Source organism: Dicentrarchus labrax, unplaced genomic scaffold, assembly GCF_905237075.1.
Source record: "Dicentrarchus labrax unplaced genomic scaffold, dlabrax2021, whole genome shotgun sequence".
In the NCBI taxonomy this organism is placed as follows: domain Eukaryota; kingdom Metazoa; phylum Chordata; class Actinopteri; family Moronidae; genus Dicentrarchus; species Dicentrarchus labrax.
Genome location: NW_026136704.1, coordinates 32,867,250 through 32,887,229, shown reverse-complemented (window position 1 = coordinate 32,887,229; position 19,980 = coordinate 32,867,250). Strand labels below are relative to the sequence as shown.

General features: G+C 41.8%; 2 protein-coding genes across 4 annotated transcripts; both read left to right on the top strand.

Annotated features, from left to right (window-relative positions):
* The first annotated feature begins 1,433 nt into the window (after positions 1-1,433).
* Positions 1,434-4,166, top strand: LOC127363171 (kazal-type serine protease inhibitor domain-containing protein 1-like). The gene is made up of 4 exons (XM_051399744.1): positions 1,434-1,469; positions 1,829-1,975; positions 2,059-2,172; positions 2,671-4,166. The coding sequence occupies exons 2-4, from the start codon at positions 1,901-1,903 to the stop codon at positions 2,710-2,712; spliced, it is 231 nt and encodes a 76-aa protein (XP_051255704.1). The 5' UTR covers positions 1,434-1,469; positions 1,829-1,900; the 3' UTR covers positions 2,713-4,166.
* A 372-nt stretch (positions 4,167-4,538) lies between these two features.
* eif4h (eukaryotic translation initiation factor 4h) lies at positions 4,539-19,447 on the top strand. 3 transcript variants are annotated; one of them, XM_051399711.1, is made up of 8 exons: positions 4,539-4,660; positions 8,572-8,768; positions 10,137-10,201; positions 10,355-10,460; positions 13,953-14,054; positions 15,196-15,360; positions 15,514-15,629; positions 18,956-19,447. In XM_051399711.1, exons 1-8 carry the CDS (start codon positions 4,596-4,598, stop codon positions 18,959-18,961), a joined length of 822 nt encoding a protein of 273 aa, XP_051255671.1. In that variant the 5' UTR covers positions 4,539-4,595; the 3' UTR covers positions 18,962-19,447. The 3 variants fall into 3 exon arrangements, with proteins under 3 accessions (XP_051255671.1, XP_051255672.1, XP_051255670.1); XM_051399712.1 differs by lacking the exon at positions 13,953-14,054; XM_051399710.1 differs by lacking the exon at positions 18,956-19,447 and having other exon boundaries at positions 13,953-14,039; positions 15,514-15,653.
* The last annotated feature ends 533 nt before the right edge of the window (positions 19,448-19,980 follow it).

Below are 19,980 nucleotides of genomic sequence, written 5' to 3'. Positions count from 1 at the left end.
CCTGCTATATGATGGAAAATGCACAGAAATACAGACATAACATGCATTCCAAACTTCATTAGCCATATTTTCCCAACATACAACATTTCCTGACATAGATCGCCATATTTTGATAAAAGAGTAACGTTGACGATAACTAGCATAACAATAAACCACCGAACTATTTTTAACGCCTTCAAATAACAACTAATGTAAAAGTTGATGCAGGTACTCAGTAAAAACACTCTGGGCATTTCAGTGAATTCATAGTGTTATATATCATAAAGTTATATATTCGTCTCCTCTCCTCGCTTGCTGCACGGATCTGTAGTTTATGGTCTGTATGGCGTTGCTAGGGAGGCTTCGGCTCGGTTTCAGAAGATCGGCTATGTTCGTTTTAAGGAACACCGGGTTCTGATTGGCTGCCCGACAGAGAAGACTCCTCGGCCTACAGCGCGAAGGCTCATTTTTATCTCCAGGACAGAATTCTTGTCCTAAACTGTTCCCCATTCATTCATTCTACAGGTGTAAGGTGCACTCTGGCCACTCAAACTCCGTCTCGCCTCCTTGACTGTGTGAGTGAACAGAGGAGAACAGAGAAGAAGTCAACTGCTCCTGATATTTGGATTTATTTTCTTCAAACTACAAACTTCAGAAGGTCAGTAACGTTTGTGATAAACACGAGATAAAACATTACTTATATGTACTTTGTGTCGGGGAATTTCTGAGTTTTGTATGTTGAATCACAATGTTTGTAGTTTGTCTCTGAGTGGCGACAAAACTCTCTGACGCCGTTATAAAGAGTTGTAAAGAGTTATAAAGAGTTATAAAGAGTTGGTTTCCAAGTTTCACACTTGGATATATGTTGTAAAATATTGTGTTTCATTGGTGATATTTTCATTTCAAGTCGCGTTTGTGTTTTCTGGCTTCAAATTGAAGACCACAAAGTTAAATTGTCATTAAAACATTGAGCAGGTAGTTTGTATGTAAACGATAATGTTCAGTTTAACTGTTCCAGGGTTTCTAATAACTAATAATTATTTATTATTTATTATTATTCAACCTGTCTGAACTGATTTCACTTGAATTGTTTTATATCTTGTTCAAACTGCTTTTATAGTCGCCTTTCTTTACATGGTTTCTTTTGTCTTATATATTGTATTAATGTTTAATTAAATAATTGATTTCTTACATTCATTTCTGTTTTAATATCTTATATATATCTTATATTGGTAGTCATTTTATAACGTTACTCAACATCATTGTAAATGGGGACCAGCCCTGAGTGATGTTTTAGTTTAAATACCTAAAGTTATATATTATGACTTTATTCTTTCAGCTCAGTTGTTGTTTATTATTTCAGTAATTATTCAGATGAAATCTCACAAACATCATCCAGATAAACCTTCAGTCAGAAGCTCTTTTCAGCAAATTCCTCAGTTTAAATAAAGAGAAATAAACTGAGAGCAGTCGGACGCTCGTTCAAACAGGTTCACTCTGTAGTTTCTGCTGTCTGTCTGTCTGTATAAATTGATGAAATATTTGGATCATAGAACAACATCTAGAATACATCAGCACTGAAACTGGTTCTGATCTGACTAGTAGACCGACTGTTTGCAGGTTATTATTACTGTACAAAGTAACACTTTCTGCAGTAACGTTAACTTTGATTGGCTGTCGGTCACTTTCAGACTCCACAACAACAACAACAACAACAACATTTTTATTTATTCTTTTAAGGAATCGGTGTTTTCTTTTTCTCTGATACCACAATACACTCACAACTGTCTGTCTGTCTGTCTGTCTGTCTGTCTTTCTGTGTGTCTGTCTGTCTGTCCCCATCATTAAGGTCCCTCCCCACAGTCAGGTGAATGGGACCGGCAGCAGTCTGGTCTTCCTCTGTGAGGTCTTTGCGTTCCCAATGACGCTGGTCGAGTGGAGGAAGGAGGGCCGAGACGTCGTCCTGCCCGGAGACGACCCCCACATCTCCGTCCAGGTGAGACAAGAAGCCGCGACAGTTTAATAAAACCTCCTCCGAGCGTCTCCTTCCAACAGTCCGACCTCCCTCTGTCTCCGCAGTCTCGGGGCGGGCCTCTCAAGTTCGAGCACTCCAGTTGGCTGCAGATCGCTGCATTGCTCGTAACAACATGGGGTCCGTGTCCGCCTCCGCTGTGCTCGGAGTACTGGAAGCAGGTGAGCACACCTGAGGTCCATGTGACCCCGATACAGGAAGTGGAGACTTTATGTAATACACACATATAAATATAAATAAAGGGTTAATATCTGTGGATGGTTGAGGTTCATGGTGATAGGTGAGAGTAGAGCAGAGGAGTTAGAGGAGTGAACTCTGCTGAGAGAGGATAAATAAATGATTCCCAAATAAAATGAACTTTCTCTGCCTTCCCTCATCGTGTACAGATAATGTTCCAGTATGTTAGCAGCTCTTTTCAGCCAATGAGTTCAATCAACGGTTTGGTGATTAGGGCGAGAAGACCAGAGCTTCTATCTGGGAGTCAGAGAGAGAGATATATATTTTTATGTGAGAGGCCACGAAGAGCAACAAGAGGGCAAAGGTCAATGGTTGTTTTTCATGCTTATAATGAATCAGTAATGTGGAACAAAGCTAAACCTCCGTTTCCTGGTCGTCATGGAAACACAGGTTGTTGACGTGTGTGTCTGTCAGTGTGTCAGAGGAGCTGTCGTCCTACCTGGCCAACAGCGTGTCGGAGATGAAGCAGCTGATGGAGGCCACTGACTACGACCAGGACTTCTACTGACCTGCGAGTAACGTCACTTCCTATCATCCGGAGCCTGCTGGCTTCCCGTCCGTCCGGCTCGTATTGGACAGCGAACGCGTCGCCGTCTCGCGCTCAGGTGATGGACTACACAAGAGTGGCGTTCAAGGACCAGGACTGGTTGCAAGTTGGCTGCTGCCTCTGGCCTAGGCAGACACGCATTTCCAAGTCCCTGGCTGAATTTGGTGGGCTCAACCCCCAAATTCCCCCGGAAGCCAAAGTTGTAACTATACAGTAATTATTACCTTAGACTTTCTGTAACAAATAAAAATCCACCACTGTGTGTTCTGCTTTTTTTGGTTCACGTGGATTTATCTGTAATTCTGCTTCACGAGAAACAAGGACCAAATGATGGTGATTAGATTTTAATAAGTGACCTGTGGAAGAAACCTTAAAGGGGAACTTGGCAACTTTTTCAGCTTAATAAACCCGTTTAGAAATCATTTGGATGGTTAAATGGCCTGTTCCGGTGAAAATGGTGACCCCTCTCCAGCGTCCCCAGGCGGAAAACCAACCTTGCAACTTTGGGACTACCGTCCCGTTAAGTTGGAGATAGGAAGTATCGTGAGAAGCGAGAACGAGCGAGAAACACGAACGGCTTTATGGCAATTCCACATAAACGCACACGCCGCCCTCAATAACGGTTAGTGTATAATGTATTACCCACCTTGGTAGATATTGCTCCACATGAAAAAGTTGCCCGGCAAAAAAAAGGCACATCAGCAGCGGTAGAAAGGGGGTGCAGGGTGCCGCAAGTGAGTTTTTTTTTACGTGTTGTGAAATTGAGAGAAAACATGCGATGACAAAAGTGAAAACCAGCAAGAAATGGCTAGAGTTGCCAAGTTCCCCTTTAACTGTCCAGATTTACATGACAATTTGAACAAACAACATTTTGATGAATCACCGAAATACTGACAGAAAAGTTTGTGATAGATCTGTTTAAATCAACTGTCCATGTCTGTAGTTTGTTTTGCTTTCGACAGTGTTGTTTATTCATGTTGGACTTCTAAATTCATAAAATTTTCCAATTTCCTCAAAATATAAAGAAAAGCCTTTTAAAACTGTAAATGTCAAAAAGTCACCCGAATGTAGAAACAACAGAGAACCTGTTTTATACTATATATACAATCCAAAGATTTCTTTTCCTAGCAATCTATTCCAATTGGAGCAATTTTTATTTTTAATTTTTATTCTAGAGTAGAGCTTTTTCTGTTTTGTTTTTTGTAGTTATTGTTGCATTATTTTAATTCATCTTATGTCATTGTGTTGACTAAAGTTAAAATTACAGTAGGAAGTGTAATCCATTTGGGAAAAGATGAAGAAGAAGTTTTTGATGATATAAAGTGAGTGCCATTGTACCTTATTTGTTATTAATAAAGACAAAAAACATCATCTTGGACTACTTTTACTTAGGTACTTTTTAATTTATTTATATTTCTGAGTTTTAAGTTTTTTTAAATTACGTTTCTTCAAGTAACAACCAAGCATCATCAATGAATGTTAAGAATACCTAACAATAAATCCATCCAAGCGTATAAACAGAAAAGAGAGATAAAGAGAGAAAAAAAACATCTAAAATATACGTTAAATTAACTTAAAGGGGGTTTAATTAAGATATAACAAGTAGTTTAGAGAAACTTAAGTCACTTCAGGATTCTTAAAGTCATTTATAAACACATCAAAGAGCAACCTTGTGAATGTAATCAATACATTGAAACATTTGTGTGTGTGTCGGAGTTCCCGGTCAGGCGCTCTGCGGACAGCTATACCCGCTCAGTGTGTGACGTGTAGGACCTCCTCCTCCGACACACAGCAGCAGTAATGGCGGACTTCGACAGCTACGAGGAGCGGGACCGGGCCTACGGCAGCTTCGGTGGCGGCAGAGGGTGAGTCTCCGCTCCGCACGCTGGCTCCGCCGTGTGCCTCAAACACAAACCCGGCCGGACCGTCGCCGTGTTTCCCGCTGCCGTCCGCCCCGAGCCTCGGTGCCGGGGCGGCCGGGCCGCGGAGCTCGTCCCGCCCCGCGCTTACTGAGCAGGCCGGGAGGGAGCGAGGGGAGGCCGCGGCCCGCAGCTGGGAAACACCGCGGTCCCGGGGCAAAACAAGCTAACTGTTAGCACGAGGGCTAGCGAAACAAACGAACCCATGTGGCGGGGGTCGCCCCCGAGCTGGGCTGTTAAATAACGGTCGTCTGTGGGGTGTTTGTGATAACGACCCGGGGCCGGTGAGAGGAGGGACGGAGCGGGACGGAGCGGGACAGGAGGCCGCAGCAGGTGGAGGTGGTGGCGGAGCTGCAGCTGCAGGCTGCCCGCATGGCTGCATCATGTGTCCGCAGCTGCACATTCATCCACGTAGTTACCAAACATGAGGCTGGGCATCGATCTGGAGTATTGGATATTGATATGTTTGATCTATATAGTTAGTATCAGGTCAGCTGCTCTGTTATTTTATGTGTGATGTTTGAAAACAACAGAAATCCAGATTTCTGTGATTGTTCAGGATGTGTGCAGCTCCTGGTCAAAGTATAAAAGCTTTATATTGTTATTGTTTCCCTCAGTCAGCTCATTTATCCACTAACAGAGTCACAAGTTTAGTTCAAAGACCTGAAGTTGATATGCTGATGTTTAGGGCTGCAGACAGGGTGATCAATTAATGCACCTTTTAGCAATCAATCAGTGAATGCTTTGATCCATTAAGCATCGTCAAAAAAGTAAAAATTGTGTATCTCAGTTTGAGTCCAAGGTGACATCTTGAGGTGAATTGTGGCTGAAATATTTGCTGTTGATGGACTAATTGATTTATCTGTGAAGGTCAATAACTCAGCTTTGGATTGTGGAGCAGAACTTCAGATTGGGAAGAATTGATCGATCAGGTCCCTCAGGTCCTCTCCGATACATTCTCTGGACTGGAGATCAGCCGATAACTGTGGCTGCACAATGAATCCATATACTATCACAATCACAGTATGCAACTCGCTAAAGCTGCAGTTTTCTTATTGATAAAGTAAAATATGTGTAAAAACAGCTTTATATCAAAAGAACTAATGTCACAACTTCACGGTTTTAATGAGGTTTTCATGTAAAAATGATCCTGAATCATATCGCAACCATAATATCTCGCAGCCCCACAGATAACTTATAACTGATTCATATTTATGTATTCTACCTAATAAACAAAATTAGGTAATTTCCTCACTATTGTTTACACAACAACAAACAAACAACAGTTCTGACTCTACAAATGTTTAAAAAACACATTTAGTCTTTCACTCCTTAAACATTGGATGAACAGAAAGCCTTTAAAGCGTTTGGCATCAATATTCAAAATAAATTGGCTATAATTGAATTGTCATAATGATACATAATAATATATATTTCCCATGGTGCATCGCTCTTTGGGCCAAAAACAACAACACAAATGTGTTTTATTGACTGAAGTTCAGAGCAATAATGAATCTGTAAAGTCTGTGGGACAATACGACGTAAAACAATGTAAAAACTCAACAGCTTGAACAAGACTGCAATTATATGACATTGTGAGCCTCGTTAAAGCTTCTCCACCGTATTCATACAGCCCCGTCCATACAAACCAAAGCGCTTCACAGAACAAACACAAGAAAACATTTAGCTAAGAATCAATGCAATAAAACGTAAAACATCACAAAATAAGAGTCTGTATAGAAATGAAACACCAAGGGAGACAAATAATGAAAAAGCAACGATGAAAACCTAAAAACTAAGAGTATAACATTCTGCTGATGTTGTTTATTTCAGCAGATATGAGTTTGCAGATAATGTGGGCTGTGTGTTCAGACTGCTGCAGAATAACAGTTACCTGCTGCAGGACGCCAACGTACCAACGACCACACCACTAATCTCCTTTATGACACCTGAATACTCACATTTGTACCTGCTACAGCAGAATGGAGACTTCTGGGTAAATAATGATGAGAATAATTCAAATCTGACAGTGAGGTTGTTCGGGCCCAGTGACGTCTTCAGATTAGTGCTGAACAAGTAATGGAAATATTATTGAAATCACAATGTGGCCAAGTGCAAATCACAGGAGGTAAGATGTGACAAACAGCGTTATAATGAAGCACTGTCGAGCTGCAGAGGGGACCTGGTCTACTGATCCTGTTCTCCAGCTTTAAGAACACATGTTTGTTTGCTACAGACCCCGAACAATGTCACATTTTAATTAGATTTTAATTTGTTGTGAAAATAGTTTTAATTTGAGTTAAAATCACATGGCAATATCTGCCAAATACTCAGAAGATGATGTTTTTAGCACATGGTGCAGCCCTACTTCAGATCATAACCCCCCCCCACTGATGCTGCTGATATTTGGGAGTTTAAAGAATCAGATCATAACGTAACAAACAACGGTCTGCTGTGGGACGATGTCAGCGCTGCCTCTTTCTTTGGGAAGCAGGTGAAAGAGTCTGTACTGTAACTCTCTCACATCCCACTGTTAACCACCATCCATCATCACCACGGCTTCTGAACACGTTGCTCCTCAGTGACAGAAAATCTAACGTAAAACCGGCATCAACGGCCAGAATGTGTGGTGGGAAAATGCCCAATAAATAATAAATAATATATAAATATAAAGATAAATGCTTATGTTCATTAATGGCTTATGAGATAGTCCCACACTGAGGCTGAGCGTCAGAGTTCATGTGACTCTTATGTCCCTCCAGATCAGCAACCTTTACTATATATAATAAACTGCATTTATACTGCACTTTTCACAATAAAGCTGGAGGTGAACAGCCAAACAAAATAAATGAGGACCTTTAAGATGCTACATAGACGACTTCAATGCAAACTTTAATGATGCAAATGTCTGTATATTAATCAGATATTACAATATAATTCAGGGTTAGTGGGAATGATTATTTTTGTGTGTTTTCTTTCATCTGGAGAAGATTTGTTGGCAGCGGTCTTTCATTATAACGCTGTTTGTCACATTTTAGCTTGCTGTCATCTGGATGTTGCACTTCTATGGATGTTGCCCATATAGTGATTTCATTAACACCTACCTGTACCTGTACCTGTACCTACCTCACGGTTCGCTGCTGTGTTTCTGGGTAGCGATGCCAATATCATTTCTTTAAACGGTTATGTGAGTTTTCAAAATAATGGTCATTTTAGAGGAAAACCAATTAACTGTTGAGCTGTGTGTTGTTGTAAAGCATATGTCCAGTAGTTGTTAGTAATGGCTGGAATTCTAATAATAGTAACACATTCACTTTCTATAGCACTGTGAAAGGTAAGATAAGATAGACTTTATTGATCCCACACTGGGACAATTCACTCACTGCAGATAATTAGCGATAATGCAAATACAATAAGGGTTGTATGTACACTATATACAGCTGTTCTATACAGATGTGATTGATATGAAACATTGCAGAGGTCACAGCAGGAGGCTGTGGCATGCTGGACTGCAAAGGCAATGTCAGTGTGAAAAGTGCTCCTATAAAGAACTATAAGCAGTGTTAGCGGTCATATAAGGTAAAGAAAGTGTTTGTGTAAAAAGTGACGCAGCAGCTTTTAGACGGCGTACAGTTTACAGCGTTATTAGTGCTTTAGAGCTGAATACTTCCTGTGCTCACCAGTAGTAGAGCTAGTATTTCTGCTCCTGACACAACCTGTGCTGCTCCATACTGTCCACGCTGCTATCAGGTGACTGCTGTATTTATATGTTGGGGGGTGGGGGAATCTGGAGCAGCAACCTGACAGCTGTCTGTACTCCATATCCCATCATGCTTTCTGTCTGTCCCCCCCGTCAGACCCCGTGGAGGCAGCGGTGGCGGCGGAGCCGGAGGCCCCAGGAAGCAGAAGGAGCTGCCGTCGGAGCCCCCGTTCACGGCGTACGTGGGAAACCTGCCGTTCAACACGGTGCAGGGAGACATCGACATCATCTTCAAAGAGCTCAACATCCGCAGCGTCCGATTGGTCAGAGACAAAGAGACAGACAAGTTCAAAGGTCAGCTTCATCGTCCACAGAAACCCTGAGATCTAAACACACACTGACAACCAGGACACCGTAGCTCCATGAGTTCTGTTGTTGAGCTCCAGGGCAGCGAAGCAACTGCCTGTTTGTACCTGGGATTGTGTATCCAGTGAGCCGCTCTAAATGCAAACACGCACTAATACGCACTAATACAGGGCTGCACATGCTCACCATTGTGTCACTTAATGTCCGTTATTATGAGATTCCACTATTCCTTCTTTCTGTTGTTCACTTCACCACACTCTTATTTTTACACAAAGATATTAATAAATTAATGTAAGAAGATTGCCGAATTTACAAGAAGGCCAATATAATATATAATCTGTCGTAGGCAGTGTTTTAAAGAGTTTATAAAGCTTCTCCTCACGCAACAACTCTGAAATTGTGTGATTTTTAAAGGGAGTCTGGTGATATTGCGGCTAATATCTTGCAGTTTCCAGGTCATGTGAACACCATAGTTATGTTTTTTTTGCTGTAATATTAATTTTTGCCACAAATAATTAGTTTTGGTTAAAGGAGAACATGGCTGAAATTCTAGGTAATATTTGTTTAAAATATATTTGTGATAGGGCTGGGCGATACGGCTTAAAAATAAAATCTCACACCAAACCCGATTTACGATTTTTGTGTAGACTGTTTTCTAGCAGGTGTTTGTGGGCTGCGGTCCTGTATGTCTTGCAGAGAGCAACATTTCTCCCACTCGGCTGCATGCCTCTGCTTGAGGTGCTGGAATAAATTGGTCGTACTGCTACCTTTGGTTGCAACAGCTTTCAAACAAACTTTGCAGTGGGTCGTGGTTTGTTCGCTGTTGGACGCCACAAAACCAAACCAGTTCCAAACAACCGACGACACTGTGCCTTTTTTGGGGACGAGCTCATCCTGGCTTGCTGCCGTGTTGTGTTTATCTGTGGAGAGGTGGGGGGAGGGGTCAGCCCACTCTGAGCTACGGGAGCCCAAAGGGAGCGCCAGTGTTGTGGAAGTTCAAGAGAAAACCGATTTTAACTAAAAATAAATCGTGTTTAACTACAAATTCGAATTAATCGATAAAATCGATTTATCGCCCAGCCCTAATTTGTGATTACGAGGCTGGAAATGTTTTATACGATAAGAAAATGTGCTGATTGTAATTCCAGAATGTTTTAAAAGGGGCCCCAGTGCAGTCAGTCTCAGTTGGGTTACAGTGAAGGTAACATGAGTGAGTGACATGATCTCAGTGCTCATTTACACTGTATTTACAGCTGTAAACACACAGGTTGGTCCTGGACCCTGTTCTAACTTACCTGTGATAAATGTATGAGGAACTTACAGTAAAGTGTGACTGTGTGTGTTTGTCTCCTGAAGGTTTTTGTTATGTTGAGTTTGAAGATTTGGAATCTCTAAAAGAAGCTTTGACGTACGACGGTGCTGTGAGTATCTGAGTTTTTATTCTTTTATTCTTCTGTAGAAGCAGAGTCAGGGTTTCTCTTCTTAGAAGTTGTTGACTCTTCAGTCTGACAGGAAGTCCACACACATCCACTGACACTGTTGTTTAAGTCTAACGTGACCTCTGACCCCTGCAGTTGCTAGATCAAAGGTCACTGAGGGTGGACATCGCAGAGGGGCGGAGGCAAGAGCGAGGAGGACCAGGAGGAGGCGGCTTCGGCTTCAGAAAAGACGACGCTAGAGGTACAAACGCCAACAGGAAGTAGATCACTAACCGTGTGTGTGTGTGTGTGTGTGTGTGTGTGTGTTTTTTTGTTGCAAACTTGCCAACCTTTATAACAGGGAACTTGAGCATCGTCACATAACTTACTAACAGGGGACTGACAGGAGACTTGTTTTGGGTCCCCTCTCAGTCATTTTAGATAAACCTAAAATCTGGTGAACTTTTTAAAATTTTTGTTAACAGGGGACTTAAAAGGTGTGTGAGTGTTTAATCCCTATTCAGCCTTGACTCTGCAGGCTGGAGCAAGGATTCAATGACCCATTCACACATGTCGTTTTAAACACACCTTTGAGTTGTGAATGGCTTAAGCCCCAGGCTGTCTTTCAGACTGTAGAGGGGCTATTACAAAGGCTATAGTGAAGAAAGGATACAGGATTTCTTTTAGTTTTTGTAAAAAATAAATATATATATATATATATATATATATATATGTATTTATGTATGTAAAGGTTCAGCTTTCGTGAAACATGATTTGTTATTATGTTTCTGTGGCAAAGAAGGCTCACCTTTAGAGTTTCAGACTTGAAATGGTATTAACATAAAGGGCTGTCCAAAAGACAAGAGAGACACACTGGGGAAATTCACAAAAAGGCCTCAAAAGGAGTAATAAGTATTTTAAACTCTAAAAAGGGAAGAAAATTTTAAAAAACAGGAAAAATTAGTAATGACGCGATAAGGAGTAGGATCCTGTCTTTTCAGTTTTACTTATTAGACTTGACATCAGACTTTGACTAGCCCTTTAAAGTGGCTCAGTCCCAAAATACTCGCTGTCCACTTTTCACAAGCACTGGATGTCAATCAGTTTTTTAATCAACAAGCTCAGTTTGCAATTCTTCTCAATTATTGTCTGTTAATTCTCAGTACATAAAAAAAGTCCCCACTTGTACTGTATAGAATGACAGGAGTCCCCTGTTGGCTGGTACATAATAACACAAGTTCCCTCTTAGATAGCATAGAACGACATTCACGCTCCAGCATGGATGAATAAAAAAGAAATAAGCAAAATTCTTAGGAGAAAGTAACAATCTAAACTAAATATAATATAATCTGTAGTGATGTTTTTTTATTTATTAATTTGCCACCAGCAATGTTGTCATTGTGGCTTTTTGAAATGTGGAGTGTATTGTGAAACATAATGACAACCTATTATGACCTATTTTGGACATATCTAAGGGAAGTCAGCTAGAGGATAGACAAACCCCACAAAGCCCACTGTTAGACCCCAGGCAGCTACTGTAGTCACTGGATAAAATTTGTATCTTAATTTACCTTATTATAGTGCAGATGGTTTTGGTTGGACTGTAGTCCTTACCTTCATTTTACTATCATTTGTTTTTCTCTAATGTTTGCAATCTGTGGCACATGAAGTTGTATATTTACTGCATAACTGCTATGTTAGTGCTTTAAATGGGCATTGAAATGGTTAGCAGCTCTTCTCAAAGTTTATTTAAAGTGCTTAAGACCCACACACATACTCCTAAACTGAGTTTCTCACGCTTTCTCTGAAATTAAATAATATAAGAAATTAGAGCCATAGTTCTTCAAAAGTCATAGCTGAGGTATTTATTCAAAAGGGATGATTTTGAACAAAGGCAGTGATTGGAACAGAAAGGCACCAGGCACACTTCACGCATAAGGCATGAAGTTACCATTCAATCAATTCATTTACAAATTTTACATTGGTCGTCTTTGCTAGTGATACAAACATACATGATTACATAATGTCTTTTTTTTTTAGAGTTAGGCTTGTGACTAGCCTGTGTGGACGCAGATATTTCTGGAAACAACGCTGTGTTTATGGAGATTTTTTTCGAAACAACATCGTATTGGCTGAGGCCGCGTATTCGTGAGGACAGGCCCTTAGTTTACATCTACATCTATGCAGAAGGACTTCCGGGGACAGTGTCACAGTCACAGTGAGACCTGAGGGGAGGCCAGAATGTAGGACTGCTTAACAAGCTGACATCGGATCAGATCAGTAGATCTATAGTTTGTTTTAGTTTTTACAAATAATTTAACTAAGTTTTGTTGCAATTGGTTATGTGTCGCCTAATTACAGAGAGGTGAATAACCATTTAATAGAGAGATAAACACACTTAAACAGTCAGCTTCTTTTAAAAATGTATTTACTTCCATAAATGTGCTAGTAACACTGACTGAAGACTTAGAAACCTTGTCAGTCCGTTCAGTCAGATAGTCTCCATGCTGGAGTGTGAATGTCATTCTATGCTATCTAAGAGGGAACTTGTGTCATTATGTACCGTCCAACAGGGGACTCCTGTCATTCTATACAATACAAGTGGGGACTTTGTTATGTACTGAGAATTAACAGACAATTATTGAGAAGAATTGCAAACTGAGCTTGTTTATTGAAAAACAAATTGAGATCCAGTGCTTGTGAAAAGTGGTCAGTGAGTATTTTGGGACTGAGCCACTTTAAAGGGCTAGTCAAAGTCTGATGTGAAGTTTTAATAATTAAAACTGAAAAGACAGGATCCTACTGCTGACCGCTTTATTAAAATGTTTTCCCTGTTTTTTAGTGCATGCGACCAAGTTACTAGGTAAATTATTTACCCGTTAGGTAAATAATTTTTCTCAAAAAAAGTGGCCATGATTATTTTTGTAATATCTGTATCGCAGATAAAGGTTTAAATATTGAAAATATTACAGTTAAATTGTGTTTTTGAAAGAAACAAAGAAAGTCTTTGCAGTAAACAAACACTCATCGAAGGTGAAAGAATAGGTAGAGGCAGTTCCACTGCAGTATATGGAGGTCCCCTCTTTCTTAAGTAGACATCACTAATGGAAAAATGTCCCCTCTTAGTAAATTCCTTAAAAAAAAAAACCATTCTGGTAAAAAAACATAAAAGAAAATTTTCTATGCTATTTTAGTTTTTTTTAATAACCAGAAACATCAGTCCCCTGTTGGATATGTAGGAATGTAAAGGTATATATGTGTGTGTGTGTGTGTGTGTGTGTGTGTGTGTGTAACTGATCTTCTGCTTTCTTCTTTCTCCTCCAAGTCTGAACGTAAACCTCCTCAATCTGAACACATTTTATTTTGAAAAATTTAAAAATTATCATGTCACTGTTTGACCTTTGACTTGGAGGAGGACTCTTCATCTTTCACTCATCATCCTTCCATCAGCTCATCCTCACCTCCACAGCCCCCCTTTTCTTTTCCTCTACTTGCTACACACAGACAGGCAGACAGACAGACAGGTAACAGGTGAGGTTAACCTTCAGCCTTAAGCAGCCTCACTTCCTCCTCTCTCTAACATCTCTCTGATTGGCTGATGGACAACTAACAAGCTCCGCCTCTTCAGCTGCTGTTCTTCCTGCTCCTTCCGGAAAGGAGGCGCCTCTCCCCGTTTCCTTCCCCGTTTCCTCCCTCTCTCTCCTCCCTCCCCGTCTCCTCCTGTCGGTGTTAAACTCCCCCCTGTCCCCTGCAGGAGGACGAGGAGGTTCTCGAGGATCTCAAAGAGGAGGTCCAGGAGGAGGACGTGACTCCCGCGAGGACTACGACCAGCCTGGAGGAGGTGCGGACAGCTCAGGTTGGACAGCAGCAGATCCCAGCCGACCAATCAGAGCACTGCTGGGCTGCAGCAGGAAGTTGAAAACTTTCAGAGTAAAACTAAACAGAACAGCTGCAGTCAAAGTAAACACAGGACTTTACTCTGAAGAGATCAGAGGTTCCTGTTTAGGCCAGGTGCTGTTACTGTTAAAGAAAAGCGTCTTCCTATAATATTTGTGCTTCAGTGATGATCTCTGGTCACTGAACATTTACAGCCGTATTCTCCCATCATGCAGCGCTGTGGGGACATCGTTTTAATAACCGTTCTTCTTTATGGGACAAAACTATTTCAAATGTAAATAATACATTTGTTGTCTGAAGTATTCTGTTTTTATTTGTTCTAATAGAAGTTACTGAAGATAAACGTCAGTGTAACAGCGGACCACAAACCTTTGTGTTGTTTTACTGGAGCTCGAGTCCAAAATCAACTTTACCAGCAAGAAATAATCTCCCCGGCTCTTTAAAGCTGCATTATTTCACTAAAAATACGACTTTTCTCTTCCTTTGAAATGTTTTCGTCTTTGTGGTTTTGATTTACCGACGTCTCGATCCGTCCAGCTGAATACAGCGGACGAGCCGAGGAATTTGGGAAGACGCGAGATCCCAATAGTGACAATTTAAAAATAAGACAAGAAATCAACTGTATGCTAGTTAGTTAGCTAATAATGCAAATTCCCCTCGATGAACTTACGAGTGTTTGTTATCGTGATAGTGAGGCATCGAACCAACGCTGCTCTTTAACTGGGAAACAGGGAACTGGCCTCAGAGTTCTACGTGGGTTGTTGTGACGAGAAAAAAGGAAGAATAAAGTATTTATTTGGAAACTAGTTTGCAAGCTCAGCTAACTATGCTAAGGTTAGCACTAAGCTAAAACCAACCAACCTGATTATCACTGATATAAGTGCACTGTTGACCTTTGACCCCTGTAGCCTGGCTCCGCCTCCTGAAGCTGCTGGACAGTGGCCCGTTTTTTCCCCCTCCCATCATTCCTTTCACTTCAACCATCTCACGCTCATCAGTCACCTTCCAGGTTCTAGACGCTGCAGGTCACCTGAGGCCGTCTATCTGCTGACTCACCTGTCTGTCCCTCCGTCTGTCTGTCTGTCCGTCTGTCTCTGCAGGTTTTAGAGATGACGACTTCATGGGAGGGCGGAGTCGAGGCGGCGGCAGTGGTGGTCGCCCCAGCGAGAGAAGGGGGGCGGGGGCAGGCGCAGGACCGGGTCGCTTCAGAGACGGCCCCCCACCCCCACGCGGAGGAGGGACAGACTTCAGGGAACCGTCTGAAGGTGACGCAACTTCCTGTTTGTTTTAGGCTTTTATTTGTTTGATTCAGGATCAGCTGATTGGACGAATGGCAGGTGGCAGATTACAAGGCTGAAAGTCAACAACCTCTTTTCTCTGTTTGTTTGTTTGTTTGTTTGTTTGTTTGTGTGGCACAGAGGAGCGTGCACAGCGGCCCCGGCTGCAGCTGAAGCCTCGGACCGTCTCCGAGCCGCTCAACCAGGTCGCCAACCCGAACTCTGCCATCTTCGGCGGAGCCAAGCCGCGAGAGGAGGTGATCCCCAAGGAAAAACCTTAAGAGACTGAAGGCCATGAGGGCCGGGAGGGAGGGGAGGGGAGGGAGGGGGGAGGTAGCGGGGAGGGAGAGAGGGAGGGAGGGAGGGAGGGAGGAGGGAGTTGGAGGGAGGGGGAGGACGAGAGTGAACAGATAGAGAACTTTAACGAAAAATACAGAAGCGCCAACGGGATGAGTTTAAACGCCACAGTTAGCATTCCTTCCTGACAGACAGACAGCGAGCGAGCGGACGCCGCCCTCCTCTTCTTCTTGTTCTTCTTCCTCTTCTTCTTCTTCTGCTTCTGCTTCGTCTTCTTCCTGTTTGAGTTCAGTTTGAGAGAATTTATTCTTAGTCGGAATAAAGATGACACACACTCTGACACTGATGAAAAATAAACCTGTAAACACAAACACAACGAGCAGCTTGTGAATGCATGTCGAAACGTTGGGTTTCTCTGCCCCACCCCTCGCCCCCCCCACTCACCTGCACCTCCGCTTACTGTGATGTCATACCTGCTTAGCCCCGCCCCTTTCCCCTCCTCCTCTCTCCTGCTCCGCCGGGTCAAAGGTCGCCCATCATTTACTCTCCAGCAGACAGAAGGTCAAACTTGTAAAGTCAGTTTTTTTGTATTTTGTAGTCTCTTGGCTGCAGCCACGCCCCCTCGCCCTGATTAGTCGAGTCATAGACAAACTATTTTTTTTTCACTCTCGCTCGTTGTCGTGGCGACTCATCAATCAGATTTTCCAGCTTTGATCGAAGGAGTCTTTATATTATTTTGTTTTGCCGCATTTTGTGTTTGTTTTGTTCTGCTTGTCGCCGCGGGTAGGCGGGGTTTAATGTGCTTCTGGCCCTTGACAAGCTCCGCCCCCACTGCAGCAGACTCACCTGAGCCTGAAGCTCTAGAGTGACTGTTCCCATGATGCACTGCTGGTAGGACCTGTTGAGGTTGTAGTTGTTAAGAGTGGAGATGCTGCGTTCACTGTCTGCAGGATTTTCCCCCAAAAACAGTCAAACTGAACTAAACTCAAATGCTGCGTTCAAGGAAAAAGGGAAAAACAGACTGCTGGAAATGAATTGATTGCGATGATTAATCCGATTCCTAATATTGGTTCTTAGTTTGTTTCTGCTCCTGGAAACCAAAGCCTACGAAAATAAGCTACAATCACCTTTTATTTTGTCCCACACACCCTGAACGCAGCACAGTTTAGTCACAGGGGACAACAGGAGGCAGCGGCGAAGGGCGTAGCCTACAGTCCTCTGGTCGTCCACACGTTGATCCTCACTGAAAACTTCACCTGAACTGGATTCACCTGAAAGAAAGAAAGAAAGAAAGCTTCCTCCTCTCCTCCTCTGTTCTTCTCTTTCCTCTCGCTGTGTTTGTTGTTTGTTTATTTGTTGTCTTAAACTTTGACTGTAAACCGTTTTCTTCAGAAAAAGAATGAAAGCGTCGATCTGCAGTGACGACGAACCGTCTGCTGCAGGTCCACGTTTCCATCAGCAGGTTGCAGCATTGTCCCATTTACAGGACATTACCTGAACCTTTTCAGCTGTTTACCTTTTCATACTGATCGTACTTTATAGAATCATGTGGATGCTATTTGAACTCAGCTCTCGATGTCTTTAGTGTCGTTAGAATTTGTAATTTCAGTGTCACTAAAACAAACTCTCTTATAGACGAATCGATACGATGGATGAGTTATTACTTACAAATCAACCTGCTCCTCTCCTGAACTCGCTGTGTGCAGTCCTGCTCTTGGAAATGTCTGTTGAACCAACCGGCGTTTCCTCCAGTTTTGAGTGGAACCGCTGAAATCACGGATGTATCACCAGCAGAGGGCGCTGCACGCCGACCGACAGGATACGACACGCCACCACTTTTGTTCCCCAAGGAAAAGCAGGAAATGCAGTCTAGATTTTCAGTCGTGGAAACGCCCTTAATGATCACATTTGTGACTGTTTCACTTTCTAGCTCAGTGGTTCCCAACATTTATACTTAAAGGGCCCCTTTTCTAGCTCTGAGTCAACCCCTCAGTACATTTATGGATATATCATATTATCTTCAACAATAACAACAACAGCAGAGAACAGCTCATAAACTGAACAATGAACCCAAACAGTGAACTCAATAACTGCAGGAAGTTTGTGGAAAACCAGAGATTTGATTATTTCCTGTGAATATTGATCAGATTAGTTTTAATGATAATTTCAGGAACTTTTTACAATTAATAATAATTTACAATTATCTTTCCTACTATATATATATATATATATATATATAGATATATATATAGATATATTTTTTAACAATCATACAGACTTAATCTGCACTTGTTGTGTTGTTCTATTAGCTCTTTGTTGTGGCTGTTTATTAGACAGTGAAGGCTCTCTGAGGTTCGCTTCAGGTCTTCATAGTTTACATCTTGAATAATAATCTAAACTTTAAGTATAAAAAGTTTTCCCCTTTCAATCAAGAAGGCCTCCCGACCACCAAAGTGAGCGTGTCCTATCCTACAGGTCGCTGTGCAGCGCCCTCTGTTGGTGATACATCCTTGATTACTACGGTTCCGCTCAAAACTGGTGGAAACGGCGGCTGGTTCGCTAGCTAGCACCAAGAATCTTCAATGGGCTCAAGAACCAGAATTCTGGGCCCAAGAGGCTGCTGAGCCCGGTTCCGTTGCCCGCTCGCCCAACTCACCCTGGTGATGTAAACAAACCTCCCTGCGTCCTTCGAGCTCCCAGTCTGCTAATAGCACTGCTATCTAGTTAGTTAACGGCGGCTAGTACAGCCGGAGACCTCCTGTGTTACAAGAGAAAAGGTCCGTGTTCTGGTTTTAGTCCAATATTGGGGGACGGCTCTTTATCTTTCTTCTGTTCCCTTAAATCACGTGATCTAAATATGCGACACGGCGCTGCTCTACAGAGACACATGGAGCTCGCGGAGGGGAAGAAACGCAACCAGAAATCAGGAAGTGAAATTAGAGACAAAGAGAAAGTGTCTCGTCTTCCCTTTAATCCTTAATTTCATTTTTTCTTCTTTGTTCCTGTCTGAGCTCTTGTTTTTTATTCTTCCATCCCTTTCTCCTCATTAAGCATCCAGCTACGTTCCTCAACAGCAGAGCAGGAGGTTGATAGACAGAACACAGCGTTTATGGGGGAGAAGAGGGGATAAAAGAGGAGACAAAGGGAAGTGAAAGCGAGGACAGACAGGGCGAAACAATGTTTTTCTTCCCTGTTATGCTTAATTTTATTTTTCCCTTCCTTTCGCCCTCTTTTTTCTTCACCTCTTTCTGTTCTCTTCCCTTCTTCCATCTGTCTTTGATTGCAGTCCTGATTCATTTAAATCAGCAACCACATACTCCTGACCAGATGGTGGCGCTAACTCATCGTGTCCCCACCAGAAAAGAAGAAATTTAAAGGTTTTTGTGCTGTTTTTTTGTAATTTCAGTTCCTGTAGAAACCGACTGCCACCTTTTTGTAACCACATTGATTAAAAAAAAAAGAAAAAAAAAAGTCCAAATTCTCGCCGTCAGTGAAGTTCTGTTTGTAACCTTTGAACACGACGTGGAACCTGGTCCAGGTGGATGTTTTCAGGTGTGTCAGTGTGGATCGGGATCGGGTCCGGGGGGACAGGATTTAAAGCTTCAGTCGGTGGTCTCGGTCGGTTTCGGTTCCGCGTCGCTTGGAGAACGTTTGTGTCGCTGATAAACAGTTTTATTTGCTTTACTGTACTATAGAATAAAAACGGCTGTTTTAACTTTTTTTGTTGATTTTTTTTCCTACACTGTTTATGGCAATAAAACTATCATCATCATCATCATACGTCAACCACCATGTGTTTGATTTCAGGGTGGGGGGGGCGAGTCCTCGTTTTTATTTTTTCTTCCAAATGAATGAAGAATAAAGATTAAAGCTCGTTCTGTTCTGCTTCTCTTTATTTCTCTTTATAGTTATCTATAATCAATATTGATCTTCAGTTTGTGGAACCAAAGGAGCAAAATACTGTTTTTATCAATACTGTGTTTATTGGCTTTTGTTCATTTGAGTGAACATTCATAACCACCTCCCCAATAACAAGGTTCTTGGTGAAAAGAGAAACTTAACAAATCTGACATTAAATATAAGTATGGAAGCCCGTTTCAGCCAATGTGACAAAATAAAGATTGTTAGTCATTATAATGAAAAAATATTGAGTCAATATCACAAAATAACAACAACCTTGATCAATATTTTGAGAATATTTCTCATAATGAAATTCCATAAATAAGTGAGTAATTAACGAGAAGGGGTAAAAATGTATTAAAAAAATACATCTTTAACAAATAAAATCATCAGAAATAGAAATATTAAATA

What these genes read in the sequence shown, in the direction of transcription:
- LOC127363171 (XM_051399744.1), top strand. Translation starts at nt 1,901, where the DNA reads ATGACGCTGGTCGAGTGGAGGAAGGAGGGCCGAGACGTCGTCCTGCCC. An exon ending in ACCCCCACATCTCCGTCCAG is followed by an intron (nt 1,976 to 2,058) that starts GTGAGACAAGAA and finishes CTGTCTCCGCAG; the next exon opens with TCTCGGGGCGGGCCTCTCAA. An exon ending in GCTCGGAGTACTGGAAGCAG is followed by an intron (nt 2,173 to 2,670) that starts GTGAGCACACCT and finishes TCAGTGTGTCAG; the next exon opens with AGGAGCTGTCGTCCTACCTG.
- eif4h (XM_051399710.1), top strand. Translation starts at nt 4,596, where the DNA reads ATGGCGGACTTCGACAGCTACGAGGAGCGGGACCGGGCCTACGGCAGC. An exon ending in AGAGACAGACAAGTTCAAAG is followed by an intron (nt 8,769 to 10,136) that starts GTCAGCTTCATC and finishes TGTCTCCTGAAG; the next exon opens with GTTTTTGTTATGTTGAGTTT. An exon ending in CTACGACCAGCCTGGAGGAG is followed by an intron (nt 14,040 to 15,195) that starts GTGCGGACAGCT and finishes CTGTCTCTGCAG; the next exon opens with GTTTTAGAGATGACGACTTC.